This window comes from Mobula birostris, chromosome 2, assembly GCF_030028105.1.
Source record: "Mobula birostris isolate sMobBir1 chromosome 2, sMobBir1.hap1, whole genome shotgun sequence".
In the NCBI taxonomy this organism is placed as follows: Eukaryota; Metazoa; Chordata; class Chondrichthyes; order Myliobatiformes; family Myliobatidae; genus Mobula; species Mobula birostris.
The window spans coordinates 99073093-99090754 of record NC_092371.1 but is presented as its reverse complement, the minus strand read 5'-3'; the positions used below and the strand labels follow the sequence as shown (position 1 = coordinate 99090754).

The 17662-nt window shown below is 43.2% G+C and overlaps 1 protein-coding gene across 3 annotated transcripts in view; it reads left to right on the top strand.

The window, feature by feature from the left end:
* The window catches only part of LOC140188970 (sialate:O-sulfotransferase 2-like), a 462780-nt gene that overhangs the window by 275815 nt on the left and 169303 nt on the right, over positions 1–17662 (top strand). For all 3 annotated transcript variants that reach the window (XM_072245649.1, XM_072245635.1, XM_072245642.1), the window contains exons 4-5: positions 13599–13713; positions 16109–16293. In XM_072245649.1, coding sequence (XP_072101750.1) covers positions 13599–13713; positions 16109–16293 — 300 coding nt within the window. The remainder of the gene's footprint in view (positions 1–13598; positions 13714–16108; positions 16294–17662) is intronic.

Sequence of the window (17662 nt, the reverse complement as noted above, 5' to 3'; positions counted from 1 at the left end):
CTACCCCGCCCCACCCCCGTCTCAAATGCATGTTCTCTGGTATTTGAATATCCACCCTGGGAAAGACATTCTAATCATCCACCCTACCTACACCTCTCATAATCTTATAAAATTCCATCAGGTCTCCGACACTCCAGAGAACACAACCCCAGTTTCTCCAAACTCTCCTTACAGCTCGTGTCCTCTGATCCTGACAGCTTCTGCTGACCTTCGCCTCTACATCTTTCCTGCAATGGAGCAACCAGAACTGCATGCAGTGCTCCCAATGTGGCCTAACTAAAGTTTTATTTAGCTCACCATTGTTTCCTAGCTTAGTGTCCTGACCTTTGAGGGCAAGCTTACCATACAGTCAGAGAGCACTACAGCGCAGAAACAGGCCTTTTTGCTCATCTCGTCACTGCTGAACTGCTATTCTGCCTAGTCCCATTGACCAGCACACAGACCATAGCCCTCCCATCTGTGTATTTATACAAACTTCTCTTAAATGTTGCAATTGCGCCCATATCCACCAGTCCCACTGGCACGCCACTCCATCCTCTGAATGAAGAAGTTCCCCTTCAGCTTCTCCTTACGTATTTCAACTTTCACCCTTAACCTATAACCTCTAGTTCTAGTCTCACCCAACCATAATGGGAAACATCGGCTTGCAATTACCCTATCTATACCCCTCATAATTTCATGTACCTCTGTGAAATCTGCTCCTCATTCACCTATACTCCAGGGAATAAAGTTCTAACCTACTCAGCTTTTCCAAATAACTCAAGTCCCAGCAGCAACATCCTTGCAAATTTTCTCCATACTACTTCAATCTTATTGACATCTTTCCTGTAGGTAAGTGACTAGAACTGCACTCCAAATGTCTTATACAACTTCAACATAACATTTGAACTGCTGTATCAAGATGTTGGTGTGTCTTCTTTAGCAACCTTTCTACCAGGTGGTCACATTGTCAGGGACAATAGTGGCAGTAGGCAGTGTTGAACCTTGAGGCATGGGTCTTCAGGCTCCTGTCTGATGACAGCAATGAGAAGAGGGCATGTCCCAGGTGCTGGGTCCTTAAGGATGGATACTGGCTTCCTGAGTGTGCCTCTGTAGATGTGCTCAGTGGTGGGGAGAACTGTACTCGTGATGGAACTGTCAGAGTCCACAACTCCCTGGAGCAACTTGCATCGCTGTGCATGGTTCATCCCATATCAGGCCACGATGGCTCGTCCCATATCGGGCGTAACGTAAACCAATCTGAAATCTTTCCTCTGTACATCTGCAGAAAATTTTAGAATTCACAGTATAAAGAAAATATTTTATGGAAGAGCATACACGGTGGCAGTGGCATGCAAAGGTTTGGGCACCCCCGGTCAAAATTTCTGTTACTGTGAGTGTTAAGTGAGTAGAAGATGAACTGATCTCCAAAGGTCATAAAGTTAAAGACGAAATATTCTTTTCAACATTTTAAACAAGATGAGTGTATTATTTTTCCTTTGTACAATTTTAGAGTGAAAGAAAAGGAAAGGAGCACCATGAAAAAGTTTGGGCACCCCAATTCCTTCTTTGTTTTTTTGGAACTGTAAAAGATGGAAATAAAAAAGTAATCTTACTTAAAATATTAAAGAAATGTGTCATCTTTAACTTTATGTCTTTTGGAAATCAGGTAATCTTTTACTCGCATAGCTATTCACAGTAACAGAAATTTTGGCCAGGGTGCCCAAACTTTTGCATGCCACTGTATATTATTATAAACTACTTGAGATTCATTTTCTTGCAGGCTTTTACAGGAAGATAAAAATCACAATAGAATTTATGAAAACAAATTATTCATAAACAAAGACGGGCAAACAACCAATGTGCAAAAGGAGACAAATTGTGTAAACAAAAATTAACACTGAGAATATGAGTTGTAAAGAGTCTTTGAAAGTGAGTCTGTAGGTTGTGGGATCATTTCAGAGTTGTGGTGAGTGGAATTACCCACACTGGTTCAGGAGCCTGATGATACTTTGTCAGAGTCTTCAGTAAGTGGTAGGATCCTGTGTCACAATTACAAAGCAAAGGCATGTTATCTAGCCTTCTTACTTTTAAGGTTACAATGTAACAAATATTTTCTGTTTATGGATTAAATCAGAGATTAGACCATAAAAACGCAAGACATAGGAGCATAATTAGGCCATTCAGCCTGCCGTGTCTGTTCTGCCATTCCATCATGGCTGATTTATTATCCCTCTCAGCCCCATTTCCCTGCCTTCTTCCCATAACCTTTGACAACCTTACCAATCAAGAACCTATCAACCTTCATTTTAAATATACCCAATGACTTGGCATCCAGGCCATATGTGGCAATGAATTCCACAGATTCACCACCCTCTGGCTAAAGAAATTTATCCTTATCTCTGTTTAAATGGACGTCCCTATATCCTGGGTCTGTGCCTTCTGGTCCTAGACTTCCCCTGCCATAGGAAATACCCGCTTCACATCCACTCAATTTAAGCCTTTCAACGTTGGATAGATTTTAATGAGATACCCACTCATTCTTCTAAACTCCAGTGAGGGTAGAAAAATAATGTAGATAGTTAACTTTCCCAGAATTTAGCATTGTCCTTATCTTTACACGAGACTGAAAAACAGTTACTTTGCCCCTAAGCTGACAGGCTGATCAGCACAACCACCCCACCACCACTACATAATATCAACTAGTGTCACTTTATGCACATACAATTAGTCTACGTACTGTATATTACAGATACTTGTACATAGACACGAGATTCTGCAGATGCCAAGGATACAGGGTAACACATACGAAATGCTGGAGGAACTCAGTAGGTTAGGCAGCATCTATGGAGAGGAATAAATGTCAACTCTTTATTCCTTTTCATAGATGCTGCCTGAGCCTGACTTGCTGAGTTCCTCCAGTTCCTTGTACACTGTGTTGTATTAGATTTCATTAATATTTATATTTATTGTGTTTGTTATTGAATTCTTTATGTCTATTGTTTTTTTTAATGTTGTACTAGATCATTTTGATCTAAACAATAAACAATCCTGAAGCTTGAAATCACTGGGGCAATTTCCTGAGCAGTCAGTTTGATGAGTCTGCAATTGATTACAAGATTGCTGACAGTAATGTGGGAAGATTTCTCACAAAATTGACCACTAATGTTTACTGTGGAAACAGCTTTGATACTTATGAGGAGGTTAGGGATTTTCCATACCTCGATATGTGGATAAAAAGCCCAGTTCAACACTAAGCATCGTAGATGTACCTGTCGGAGATGGGGCGATGAAACAGGGAGAAGACACTGCTGCAGTTGACTACTCAAGTGGAGTATGTGCAGCTTCGTAAACAGGCATTCTAACCAGCTCCCACAAGCCAGGTAATTATAGTTGTGCCTGATTGCATCTTATCCTTGCTGGAATCACCTGTCACAATTTTCCAGGTGTCCTGAAAACCCAGGAGGTTACTCACAAAATACAGGAGGAAATCAGCTGGATGGGCAGCATCTGAGGAGGGAGATAAACAGTTGATACTTTGGGCCGAAACCCTTCATCAGGACTAGAAAGGAAGCCAGCAGACGAAGATGGAGGAAAGAGACTGGCAGGTAATAGGTGAGACCAGGTGAGGGGAATTGTGGATGGGTGGGGAGAGGAGATGATGTGAGAAGCTGGGAGCTGATGGGTGGAAGAGGTAAAGGGATGAAGAAGGAGGAATGTGGTGGGAGAAGAGAGCAGACCATGGAAGAAAGAGAAGGAAATGGGGAGCAAGTGGGAGGTGATGGGCAGGTCATGAGGGCAGCGGAGGAAAAGAGAAGGCATGAGAGAACCACCAGAATGGGGAATGGAAAAAGGGAAGGGAGAAGGGGAAAAGAGGAGAAATTACAGAGCGGCGATTCTTTTTTTCCCTCCCTAATGTACTTATAAAAATAAGAATAAGCAGCACAAATAACCTGTTTGGACATAAAATGTTGATCTAATTCAGCTTGACTTTCTCCCCATGATCCTCCATTTCCACATCACCCCAACAATATATATATAAAAACTTTGGGATTTTGATTCTCACTGTTTGTAGCAAAGACAAGTTTCTGGAACTGTATCCAGAATATTAAATTCCAGTGCTATTGAAGGACAAAAACAAGCCCCAATGGAGAGATGTTTGTCGTGTAGCAGCAGCAATGCTAACAAAAGCCAACGCTTACAAGCTGAAACCTACTGAATCCCTTCCCACACACCTCCAACTGAATTCACAGATGGTACAATTCACTGATGTTTGAGAGGTTACGGAGAATATTTTAAAATTAGAGAGCTTGGGAACTTTACGTTGGGATCCCATATGCAGTCCCTTCCACTGCAGGTTTCAGGAGTCACGTAGTTCTGAAGAAAAATTTTAACAATTCTCCTTTATTGCTTTTCTACGTTATGTTTATGGTATCTCTTTAAATTTTGCCTTGTTTTGTGCTCATGCCTTTATTGCAGTGGAAAGCTGAGATTAGTCCATCAGGAAATTCAGATAGTGTTTGCAACATTCTCGGAATAGACACCTGGAATGTGGATGGGTCCGGCTGAACTGGCACAATTAAATCTGATGAATGAAGTGCCCATTGGAATACAAAGCTTAACAGACTCAGATCTCAAAGGGATGGGCCATTTAGTATGTGAGGCAGGGTCTCGTGGTGGTCCAAATGATAGCTTCAGACTAGAATTCCCAAATATCATCCCTTCATGGTGAGATAGGAGATAAAGTGAGATAAGAAATGCTCAGGGCTGGCAGATTCCCCTTAGGATGAAGGACAAGATGAAAAATTGGGAAACCCAACATACTGAGGATCTGGTCAAGAGAAAGAAGGCATCTGCCTGGTTAGACCACACTTGGAATTTTGTGTTCAGTACTGGTTACCTCATGATAGGAAGGATGTGGAAGCTTTAGAGAGGTTGTAGAGGAGATTTACCAGGATGTCGTTTGGACCGAGGACATGTCATATGAAGACAGGTTAAGTGAGCCAGGGCTTTTCTCTTGGACTGAAGGAGGATGAGAGATAACCTGATAGAGGCCTACAAGATGATAAGAGGCATTGACTGAGTGGATACTAGATGCTTTTTTTCCAGGACTAATACAAGGGACATAATTTAAAGGTGATTGGAGGAAAGTATTGGGGGGATGTCCGAGGTTAGTTCTTTACTTGGAGAGTGGGGGCTGCTCGGAACGCCCTGTCAGGGGTGGTGGTAAAGGCAGATACAATATGTTTTTCTTAAGAAATTCTTAGATAGGCACATGGAAAAGTGAAGTGCTCTGTAGGAGAAAGGGTTAGGATGACCTTTGAGTAGGTTAAGGTGTCGGCACAACATCTTATTGTGCTGTTCTATGTTCTGGATGCCACACCTAGGCAGCTGAGGTCAGAGGATTGAAAGGATTTAGTGCACATTCAAGAAGGGAATTAGGAGGGCATAAAGAAGACATTATATATTCTTCCAGGGTCAGGGGCTGGAAGTTGGAGGCCCAATGTGTGCAAGTCTGAGTGTCTGGGACCAAGGACTGGAGACGGCCTGTCCTGGGTTGGAGACCAGTCGTGTGTGTATGTGAGTGAGCGGGTGGGTGGGTGTGTGTGAGTGTGTGTGTGTGTATATGTGTGTGTGAGTGAGCAGGTGGGTGAGTTTGGGTGGGTGGGTGTGTGTGTGGGTGTGTGGGTGTGTGTGAGTTTGGGTGGGTGTGTGTGAGTTTGGGTGGGAGTGTGTGCGCGTGTGTGGGTGTGTGAGTGGGAGTGTGTGAGTTTGGGTGGATAGGAGTGTGTGTGAGTGTGTGGGTGTGTGTGAGTTTGGGTGGGTGTGTGTGAGTGGGTGGATAGGAGTGTGTGTGAGTGGGTGGATAGGAGTGTGTGCGCGTGTGTGGGTGTGTGAGTGGGAGTGTGGGAAAGGGGCTTGTTTTGCTGTTGTTGTTTTGTTTTATTGTTTGCTTGTGCTGTTCTGCTGAACATTGGGGGCACGCCATGTCGTGTGGCAACACTTGCCGGCTGCCCCCAGCTCATCCTGAGGTTAACACAAACATTTCACTGTGTGTTTCTATGTACCAGGATACAGTGAAGAGCTTGCCTTGCATAGTGTTTACACGCATCAAGTCATTACACAGTGCATTGAGCTAGAATATATCATTAGAATAACAATGTAGAATAAAGTGTAAGGGTTATTGAAAAAGTGGAGTGCAGGTAAACGATAAAGTACGAGATTGTAATGAATGTGAGGGCAAGGGTCCATCTTATTACACAAGAGTCTGGTAATGATGGGATAGAAGCCGTCCTTGAGCCTGGTAGTACATGTTTTAAGGATTTTATACCTCTTGCCTGATGGGAGAGTGGAGAAGAGAAACTATCGATCAACTGAGAATGTGGGCAAAGGAATGAGAGATGAAATTTAACTCAGACAAGTGTAGGGTAATGCATTTTGGGAGGTTGAAATAGGGCAGGGCATGGAAAAATAATGGCAGGGTCCTGGACAGTGTTGTTGAACAGAGACCTCGGGTGCATAAATACATTCAGTAGATCCCTGAAAGTTGTATATATGGTGGTGAAGAAGGTATATGGCATGCTAGACTTCATCAGTGAGTGTAGAAACGGATATAGACCATCTCACTCCTTCATATAGAAACAGGTATAGACCATCTCACCTCTTCATATAGAAACAGATATAGACCGCCTCACTCCTTCAAATAGAAACAGGTGCAATCCATCTCACTCCATATAGAAACAAGTATACACCATCTCACTCCATATAGAAACAAGTATATACCATCTCACTCCATATAGAAACAGATATAGACCACCTCACTCCTTCATGTAGAAACAAGTATAAACCATCTCACCTTTTCATATCGAAACAGATATAGACCACCTCACTCCTTCATGTAGAAACAGATATAGACCATCTCAACCCCTTCATATAGAAACAGGTATAGACCACCTCACTCCTTCATGTAGAAACAGATATAGACCATCTCACTCCTTCATATAGAAACAGGTATAGACCATCTCACTCCTTCATGTAGAAACAGGTATAAACCATCTCACCTTTTCATATGGAAACAGATATAGACCACCTCACTCCTTCATGTAGAAACAGATATAGACTATCTCACTCCTTCATATAGAAACAGGTATAGACCATCTCACCTTTTCATATCGAAACAGGTATAGACCATCTCACTCCTTCATGTAAAAACAAGGATAGACCATCTCACCCCTTCATATAGAAACAGGTGCAGACCATCTCAGTCCTTCATATAGAATCAGGGATAGACCATCTCACCCCTTCATATAGAAACAGGTGCAGAACATCTCAGTCCTTCATATAGAAACAGGGATAGACCATCTCACCCCTTCATATAGAAACAGGTGCAGAACATCTCAGTCCTTCATATAGAAACAGGGACAGACCATCTCACTCCTTCATATAGAAACAGATATAGACTATCTCACTCCTTCATAGAGAAATAGGGATAGACCATCTCACCCCTTCATATAGAAACAGGTGCAGACCATCTCAGTCCTTCATATAGAAACAGGGATAGACCATCTCACTCCTTCATATAGAAACAGATATAGACTATCTCACTCCTTCATATAGAAACAGATATAGACCATCTCACCTATTCATATAGAAACAGGGATAGACCATCTCACCTCTTCATATAGAAACAGGTATAGACCATCTTGCTCCTTCATATAGAAACACGAATAGACCAACTCACTCCTTCATATAGAAACAGAAATAGACCATTTTACTCCTTCATATAGAAACAGATATAGACTATCTCACTCCTTCATATAGAAACAGGTATAAACCATCTCACCCCTTCATATAGAAACATGTGAAGAGTATCTCAGACCTCGATATAGAAACAGGTGAAAACCATCTCACTCCTAAAGCCACTTCATCAGTGATTGAGGTTCAATTCCCGACACTGTCTATAAAGAGTTTGTACATTCTCCTGGTGATCGTATAGGTTTCCTCTGTGTGCTACTTTTTCCTCCCACTTTCCAAAGATGTGTGGGTTAAGGATAGTAAGTTGTGGGCCTGTCACCTTGGCACCAAAAATCATGGCAACACTTTCGCGTTGCCCCCAGCATATCTTCTGACTGTGTTGTTCATTGACGCAAACGACACATTTCATTGTATGTTTCAAAGTTTGATGTGCATGTGACAAATAAACAATTTAAATCTTTATCTTTATTTAGATATTGGCAGTTACACATCCCAAACTCATCTGACAACATTAATATCAGCAATACATCAACACAATAGCAAAAAGGGCAGTTCTCCGTTTAGAGCAATTGAGTAGAACGAGTGAAGGTGTTGCCCAATTGTAAATATACCTCCCATGCATTTTCTCAGCTCGTTCAGTGCAACCAAGATCTTCATTGTAAGGACCACAACCTGTTAATGACTTTGTCATTCAATTGTTTCCTGATGGAGATATTGATTGCCTGGTTTGGTGCCTGTCACATGTTCCTCACTGAGTTCACACTTGCAGCTCTTGCAGGGAGAGTACATTTTCAGCAGTCATTCATTCCAAGTCCTGCAGTATAATGTGTGTGAGACTGACAGGACAGCCAGCACCGTTTTCTCAGGCCAGAGATGGTGAACACCAGGTGGCATAATTTTCAGGTGATTGGAGGAAAGTATAGGGGTGATGTCAGCTAGCTTTTACTCACAGAGTGATGGGTATGTGCAACAAACTGCCAGGGTGGTGATAGTAGCAGATACATTGAAGACATTTGAGAAACTCTGAGATAGGCAAATGGGTAATAGTAAAACGTAGGGCTATGCGGGAGGGAAGTGTTAGATTGATCTTGGAGTGGGTTAAAAGGTGGGCACAATATCACGTGCCAATTGTCTATTTCATGTTGTACTGTTCTGTGTTCTGATTTTCCTCTGATGGTCAATGACTATAGGAAAAGATGAGTACTGATAAATTTCCTCAATGTACTATTATGAATAAAGTTATTTTTTAAAATCAAAAACGTTATCAAAAATATTTCTGAGATACTACACTTTATAACTGGAATGGCAGAACATAAACAGGGAGGATTTAGAAACCTTTTGGCCAAGCTCATTGTTCGTGGTTGGACCCCATTGGGAACTTTGTACACAGGGCACTCACTACATCTTCCAAAGAGTTATCAGTCTTAGCAGGGCAAAAGCGTTCCACCCGAGCTCACTACAGCTCCTGGGGTTAGATTATCTAGACTAGGCATGTGTGATCTTCAGGGGTGACTAATTTGAGAGGTTTAGGATTTTGAAATGAATTGACAGGGAAACACTAATTATAATAGGAAACAGGTCCTTTACTCTTTTGAGTGAATGTTCCACCTCTGCTTTCAGCAGCCCTAGTTCTCAGGACTTGATGGGGATGTTACATTTCGTCAAAGAGGCATGGAGAGAAAGTCAGTCTGCACAGGTTTAAATCTCATCACATCCTCTGTGGGAAGAAGAGTGGGGAATAGGCACCCACTCACTCATTTACTAAAGCCTTCTCTCCTATTTTAAGTTCCATTCAATGTGCCCTCTGTATCCCGAGCTTCCCTAATTAATATAAATCAGTGAATATCCATGGCCATCCTACATGGAGAATACCAAGGATTCCCAAACTTCTGAGTGAGAAAAGAATCTTTCTCACATCATTCCCAGAAGTCCCACAATTTACACTAAAACTATACCCTAAGTACTTGGTTGAGTTGTATGAGGGACTATGGTCCAGGTGCAGGTTGACTGGGGCTAGTTTTGAATTTGTACTAGAGCTTTCGTTTAGCTGGGACTATGCAGAATAACAGTTTGCACAGACTAGATGGGCCAAAGGGCCTGTTTCTGTGTTAGAGTGCTCTATGACTCTCTGACTCTTGCAGGAGAGGCGCCCAATATCTACACTGAAAAACACTGTTAAGAGTTCTATATATCTCATCAAGGTTTTCTAAAGTTGAGAGGTTTGTGTCTTACATTACTCAGTGGACTATTCTCCCAATCTGTAAGGTGAGCATATTTGTTGTTAACTAAAGGAACCAAAACTGTACAGGAATTTTGCATGGTCCATTTGTAACCATTACTTGGAAGCTGTCAAATTCTTCAATCCCCTTCCACCTGGAGCGCATGGGGCTCGCAACCCAATAATGCCAACTTCATTTGCTCAACGTGGCCAGCAATTTGATCTAAGCTTCTCTGTGATTAAAAAGGAAATTAAAACAAAAGCCATCCTGTCAGCGTGTTTGGACAAGTTGTTAATCTGCTAATCTTCTCCATTTGTCAGCAAATTCCATGATTTTAATTTTTAATTTATGAATAAGATGCCCTCCAGCCTCACAAATCATGACTCTGTGAAGTTAGCTTTAAAACCAAATTAGCATGAGGTTGTTTATACAAGGGTTTCTGATAAATAGGTCACTGTGTGACACTAGAGTATTTGCTGTAATTACTCGGTGCCTTTTGGAAGAATTCCAGTTTCCCATGTTTAATATTCATTGAAGAATTCCCTGAGATTCAGTGAAACTTAATTTACCATCCGTCAGAGATCTATATATCTAGAGCCCCAAAATCCAGGACTAACTCAGTCGGAGTTAAAACACAATCCTTTTAAAATATTGATGTGCAGTCTTTTTCTGCTTTAGTTATCATTGAATTTCATGGAATTTCTAGAACTCTGTGCAGGGAAATGACATGATATATTGTGGGAAATAATTTAAAGAAGTGATTAGTCTTCTGGGTTCTTATCATCGAGTTGTTGTACCTGCTACTAGATTCCCTTAAGGATGTTGCATTTTTCTGAATTAGACACCAAGCCTTTTCTTATTGTCTACCATTTCTACTTTCTGTTGTGTTTTAATAATAGTGTGGTTCCAATGATCTCCACTAGATATTTCACAGAATGCAAGAAGAAGGAAATATTCAACTAACAAATTAACATAAGAAATAGGACATCTGGCCCATCAGAGCCTGCTCTGTCATTCAATAAGATCGTGGCTGATCTGGCCATGGACTCACCTCCACCTACCTGCCTTTTGCCCACAACCTTTAATTCCCCTAATATGCAAAAGTCTATCTAAACCTGGTCTTAGGGATATTTACTGAGGTAGCTTCCACTGCTTCATTGGGCAGAGAATTCCACAGATTCACCACTCTCTGGGAAAAGCAGTTCCTCCTCATCTCCATCCTAAATTTATTATTCTCAACCACAAAACTGCCAGACAATGTCCATCTGCAAACAGAGAGAGTCTTGCCAGCTCAAAGGTAAAATCAAATTTATTATCAAAGTTGCATATATGTTACCACAGTCTATCTTGAGATTGATTTACTTGCAGATAAATAAAGAAATACAATCAGATTTTTAAAAAGCTATTCAAAAGCAATGACAAAGAACTGATCTGGGAAAAAGATATTTAACAAGCACTTGGATTGGTAGGGGGGGGAGGCTGGGCTGGTGATGGGCTGAATGTGAGCAGAGAGGATGCTGCGGTCAGTATGGGCCAGCTGGGCTGAAGGGCCTGTTTCTGTCTGTAACACTCTATGACTACTTAACATTTCTATTCTGTGGAAAAGATTCTGTTTGTCTACACTAATTAAGCTCACTACCAGGGTCCTTCACAGAGTGCTGGCCAGTTGCTTTGCACAAATGTAGTTGGGATTCTCAAAACTGGAAGCGAGGAAGGGATCTGGTGATGAGGGGGAATAGGAACTAGCCTGTACTGGGAGGAAGGGTTAACACTTTCCACTGATTGTATTGTTTCAGTTCAGCACTGATTCCTTTTCTATTTCCTTCCTCCTGATGAGGGATATTTACAAGAATCAGCAAACATTACAAGTCTTATCCAAGTTGCCTTGCTTCAAGCTTGGAAGGATAATCCTTCCTGAAATAGGTGTCCTGGGTAGACAAGGTGGTGAAGAAGGCTTTTGGCACACTGGCCTTAATCACTCAGAGAGATGAGCACAGAGGTTGGGAGGTCCTGCTGTAACAAGACCTTGCTGAGGCTCTGTTTGGAGAACTGCGTTCAGTTTTGATCACCCTACCGTAGGGAAGATGCCATGAAGCTGGGAAGCGTGAAGAAATTATTTACAGGAATGCTGCCGGGACTCCCGGGGCTAAGTGAGTTTGAGAGGCTGACACTATTCACTGGAGCATGGGAGAGTGAGCTGTGATTCTATAAAGGTGCTTAAGAGCCAGTGGAGCATAGACAAGATAAAGGCCCTCAGGTTTATTAGGGCATAAGTTTGTAATGAGAGGGGCGATATTTGACTGAACCCGAAGAGCACCTTTTTCATTTATCCAGAGGGTGGTCTGTATAAGGAATGAGCTGCCAGAGGAAGTGGCTGATGCAGATTCATTCACAACATTTAAAAGGTTTTTGGACAGATGTATTGATAGGAGAGGTTCGAAAGCGATATGAGTCAAACACAGCTTAGTTAGCATAGACCAGATGGGCTGAAGGGCAAGTTCCCATGCTCTGAAACATATGGTGCCACTGAAATTTAGAACAAGAACATTCAAACGTATGAAGTAGGAGCAGGAGGTGGCCACACAAGCCCACCAGACAGCTCCGACGTTCAACAAGACTTCGGCTGGTCCGATTGTAACCTCATCTCTGCATTCCCTTCTATCCTGTGTGAGCTTTCGGCCCCTCACTGGCCTGGCCAATCAGCTGAAGTCTGGCTTTCCAGCAGAATACCACAGCTGGGTCACACTGAACAGACAGTGTGGTCCGTGGACAGGCAACTAGTGAGCTCAGTCAGCAGAACTTCTGTCCCATTACCTTCCTTCAACTTCCCCAACACCACTCTCCCAGTGTAGTCTTGGACATCCAGGCCTGGAGACTCCAGGACTGTTTGGGAGAACAAGACACCATGGAACCCAACAGGGACCAGCTCTTTGTCTTTATGTCAATACAGTTCCTGACATCCTGAATGACAGCACAGCCCCCATTAAAATTTCAGAAATGCATGCTCCCTGCGATTTTCACAGTCTGTCCATGCACTACAAGAAAGATGTCCATGTTCCAATTTGCAGCACCGTTGATCACCTGTAACTGACATGTTGTGAAACAGGAGAAATTTTATCATGAAACAACGGTGGGAATTCTTTCGCCCCAGGGCAAATCTCGGTTGTGTGAGGGAGGGGATCTCACTGAAGCCTATCGAATATTGAAAGGCCAGGGCAGAGTGCTTGTGGAGAGGATGTTTACTATAGTGCGTGTCTAGGACCAGAGGGCACAGCCTCAGAATAGAGGGACGTTCGTTTAGAACAGAGATGAGGAATTTCTTTAGCCAGAGGGTGGTGACTCTGTGGAATTCTTTGCCACAGACGGCTGTTCAGGCCAAGTCATTGGGCGTACTTAAGGCAGAAATTGATAGGTTCTTTATTCGTAAGGCTGTCAAAGGTTATGGGGAGAAGACAGGAGTATAGGGTTAAGACGGATAATAAATCAGCCATGATGGAATGATAGAGTAGATTCGATGGGCCAAATGGCCTAATCCTGCTCCAATGTCTTACGGTCTTACGATGAACCTGCACACTGCATCTTCAAGTTTTAATTATTGGTATTATGTGACAATTTGTTTACTTTCTTTCTCTCTCTCCATCCTAGCAAGATATATCGGCTGTTATCTCGACAGCAACAAGCAGAGGGCATTAAGGGGAACAGCGTTCTTTGACTACAGAAAGATGACCATATTTCGTTGCCAGGACAACTGTGCTGAAAGGTAGGGTCATGGAATTCCATTTACTGTGTATGAGGGTGGTGAACGAGGGCAGGAAATTCTCCGGGGCTGGTATTCTCAGAGTCACAGAGCAGTACAGATCATTCGGCCCAGTGAGTCCATGCTGACCCTGGTGACGTCCGGCTCGTCCCAATTTCCTGCATTCGGCCCGTCTCCCTCTCAGCCCCACCTCTCCATGTCCCAATCCAATTGCTTCTTAAACACTGCTACTGTTCCTGCCTCAACCACTTCCCCTGGCAGCTCTTCCCATTCACACCTTCCCATGCGTGAAAAATTACCCTTCAGGTCCCTTTTAAATCTTTCCCTTCTCACCCGAAAGATAACCCCATTTTGTTGCCAGGAGAACTGTGCTGAAAGGGAAGGTCTTGGAATTCCATTTATCATTCTCTTTCACTCATGCTCATCCCTGTAATAATGCATGAAGGTATTTAACTCTAAGGAGACAACGACAATTTGTTTATGCTCTGCTTCACCAGTTTCATTGGAAGTTAATTAGAAACAGACAAAAACCAAGAGCAAGATAGAAGGATGATAAAGGGTCAAGGACATGGACGTGGCTGGAAAGACAGGCCCCTATTGTCCATCCAAATTGCCCTTGAGAAAGTGTCTTCTTGAACAAGTTCAGCCCTTTCAATGACTGTACCTCCACGGTACCAATGAGGAAGAAATTCCAGCTTTTAGATCCAATGAGAATGAAGGACCAGTGACATATGAAGCTGTGTGACCACCAAGAACAGGAAAATCTCTGGGGCTGGGCTCCCCAGAGTCACAGAGCAGTACAGCACGAATACAGGCCCTTCAGCCCAATGAGTCCATGCTGACCATGGTGACCTTCCAGCTCGCCCCATATCCTGATGAAGTCCCACCTCTACAGGTCTCTATCCAAGTGCTTCTGGAATGCTACCACTGTACGTGCTTCAACCACTTCCTCTGGCAGCTCATTACAAATACCCACCACCCTCTGGAAGGAAAGATTCTCCCTCAGGACTCACAGCAATTCCACAGCCCCGGCATCAGTCTCCAGGACAGCTTCTGCCCCCTGTTATCAGGTCCTTGATCACAGCTGTTATATTTAAAGATGAGCCCTTGATCCCACAAGCTACCCCAGTCATGACTCTTGCATCTCACTGTCAGCCTGCACTACACTTTCTCTGTAACTGTATCACTCTATTCTGCATCCTGTTGTTGCTTCTCACTTGTACTACCCAATAGACTTATGTTCTGAAATTATCTGTTTGGAAGCTGTGCAAAATTAAGTTTACTACTGTATTTTGGTACATGTGACAATAACAAAGTAATTTACCAGTTAATTAGATTCCTAAACTGTGAAGTTTGTCCATTTTGAAATGATCTTTTCCTTGTGTGCCATTCTGTTGCCCTGCTGCTGATGTGATAGAGTGACCGAGAGATACAGCACAAAAACAGGCCCTTTGGCCCATTGAGTCTGTGCTGACCATCTATGTTAACTCTACATTTTTTTTAGGCATCCATTAGTCTCATGAGAGCATGGAGTTGCACCTTGAAAGGTTTCCAGGGTGCAGGCCTGGTCAAGGTTGTATGGAAGACCGGCAGTTGCCCATGCTGCAACTCTCCCCTCTCCACGCCACTGATGTTGTCCAAGGGAAGGGCATTAGGACCCATACAGCTTGGCACCAGTGTCGTCGCAGAACAATGTGTGGTTAAGTGCCTTGCTCAAAGACACAACACGCTGCCTCAGCTGAGGCTCAAACTAGCGACTTTCAGATCACTAGACGAATGCCTTAACCACTTGGCCAGGTGCCAACTCTACATTAATCCCACTTTATTCTCTGTACATTCCATGAATTTTGCCCGGATTCTACCGCTCACCTACACACTAGAGGCAACTTAGGCCAATTAACACATCCGCCCGCGTGTCCTTGGGATGTGGGATGAAACCAGAGCAACCAAGGGCAAGATTAAAGATAAAAGATCAGTTTCATTTGTGACATGTAGATTGAAACATTGAAACACAGAGCAAAAAGCGTCATTTCCATCAATGACCAGCACAGTCTGAGGATGTGCCGCAAGTCGAACCATGCCTCTGTTGCCAACACTGCACGCCACAGCTCACTAACCCTAACCCGTATGTCTGTGGAACGTGGGAGGAAATCAGAGCACCCGGAGAGAGCAGGCACACATCTCACGGATCACAGCAGAATTGAACCCCAATTGCCGATGCTGTACAGTGTTACACTGACCACTCCGCTACCAAACCACCTGTATAGGAATCCACATGGTCACTGGGAGAACGTGCAAACTCCACACAAACAGCGGCTGAGGTCAGACCTGAACCCAGGAGGATGGAGCAGCGGGGTTGCACCACAGTGTTAACAGCCTCTCTCATTTGTATCTACAGGGGCTATCAGTACGCAGGCCTGGAGTTCGGAGCTGAATGTTACTGTGGACACAGGATCCAAACCCAGAACACCACTGAGTCCGAGTGCAACATGGAGTGTAAGGGGGAAAAGAGCAGCACGTGCGGAGGCCCAAACCGGCTGTCTGTCTACCGACTGGAGCTGACCAATGACTCCGCCAGACGCTGTAAGCCCAGTAACAGTTGTTCAGCATGTTCACAGTCCATTCCCTCCATAGCACTGCAGTGTGAAACGTTCTCACACATATACACCAACTTCTCAATCAAACACTGCGCAGAGCGACTTCTCTTGTCTTTAGGTGGAACAGAGCTGGTTGGGCAATAACCTGTCAATCATGCCTAAAGACCCGGGAATGGGATGATTGAGAAGATCTGATTTACAAAATTCAGTCTGCTGTACTGTACATAATCACCCCTCCCCCTTTCATTGCTGGATCAATAATTACCAAAACACTTTGCAGTAGTTTTGGTGATGAGTTCCTTTTGCTGGTGTTTGCAAAATGGACCATGTTTTGCTGTTTGCTCAGAATCACATTTATTATCACTGATATATGTCAGTAAATTTGTTTTTGCACAGCAGTACAGTGCATTACATTATAAACATTATAAGTTATAATAAGAAATATAGAATATAAAGTTTAAAGTACTTTTATTATCAAAGTGTGTATGCAGTATACAACCCTGAGATTTGTCTTCCCACAGACAGCCACAAAACAACGAAAAAAATGGGCCCCTTTCAAAGAAAACATCCAGCACCCAAAACACAAAAAAGAACAAGTCAGTCAAATGACAAATACTGAGCAAAAAACACAGAATATAAAATATCGAACCACAGAGTCATTGAAACAGTCTAGGAATGTTTACTTCAGTTCAGTTCAGTTTAATATATTGTTGATTGGCTACGGGCCACTAATTAAAGTCACACAAGATAGAAATAAAAAAGAAGTAACCAGAAACCAGAAACACGTATAATATGAATTGCAGAGTCCAATCCACAAACCACATCGATTAAACCTTGCCCAAGAACCAAGACTCCGGCAACATTGAGCTAGATGGAAAGAGAGACCAGTCAAACACTGGCACTGTCCTATGGGAGCAGTGAGTGAGAAGGAGAGAGAGAGAGAGAGAGAGAGAGAGAGAGAGAGAGAGACACACACACACACACCCCGGTCAAATGCAGGAAACAGCGCTGAAAACTCGCTCGCTTTCTGATCTTGCTCAACGTTTTAATCAGCGAGAAATGGAGTCGATAATGGGCTTGCAGCCCATCTCTGGGTTTCTTGGCCTCTAGCCCACACTCTCGGCTTGAAACCTCACCAAACTCCCTCAGAGACGGCAACGCGCCAGATCGCTCAATCTGCCTGAAAACACACCATCAAAATGTAAATCACAGGTTCCAGTCGCTGGTAAAAGCTCAGTAGCAGAATCATATTTGAAAGAAGTAAAGGAGGAACTTTTGTGAACTGTCTGAAGGACATCGCCGTTGGTCGCGTTGTTCCCTGATGCCATTTCCTCCCAGTGTAATGTGCAAAATGA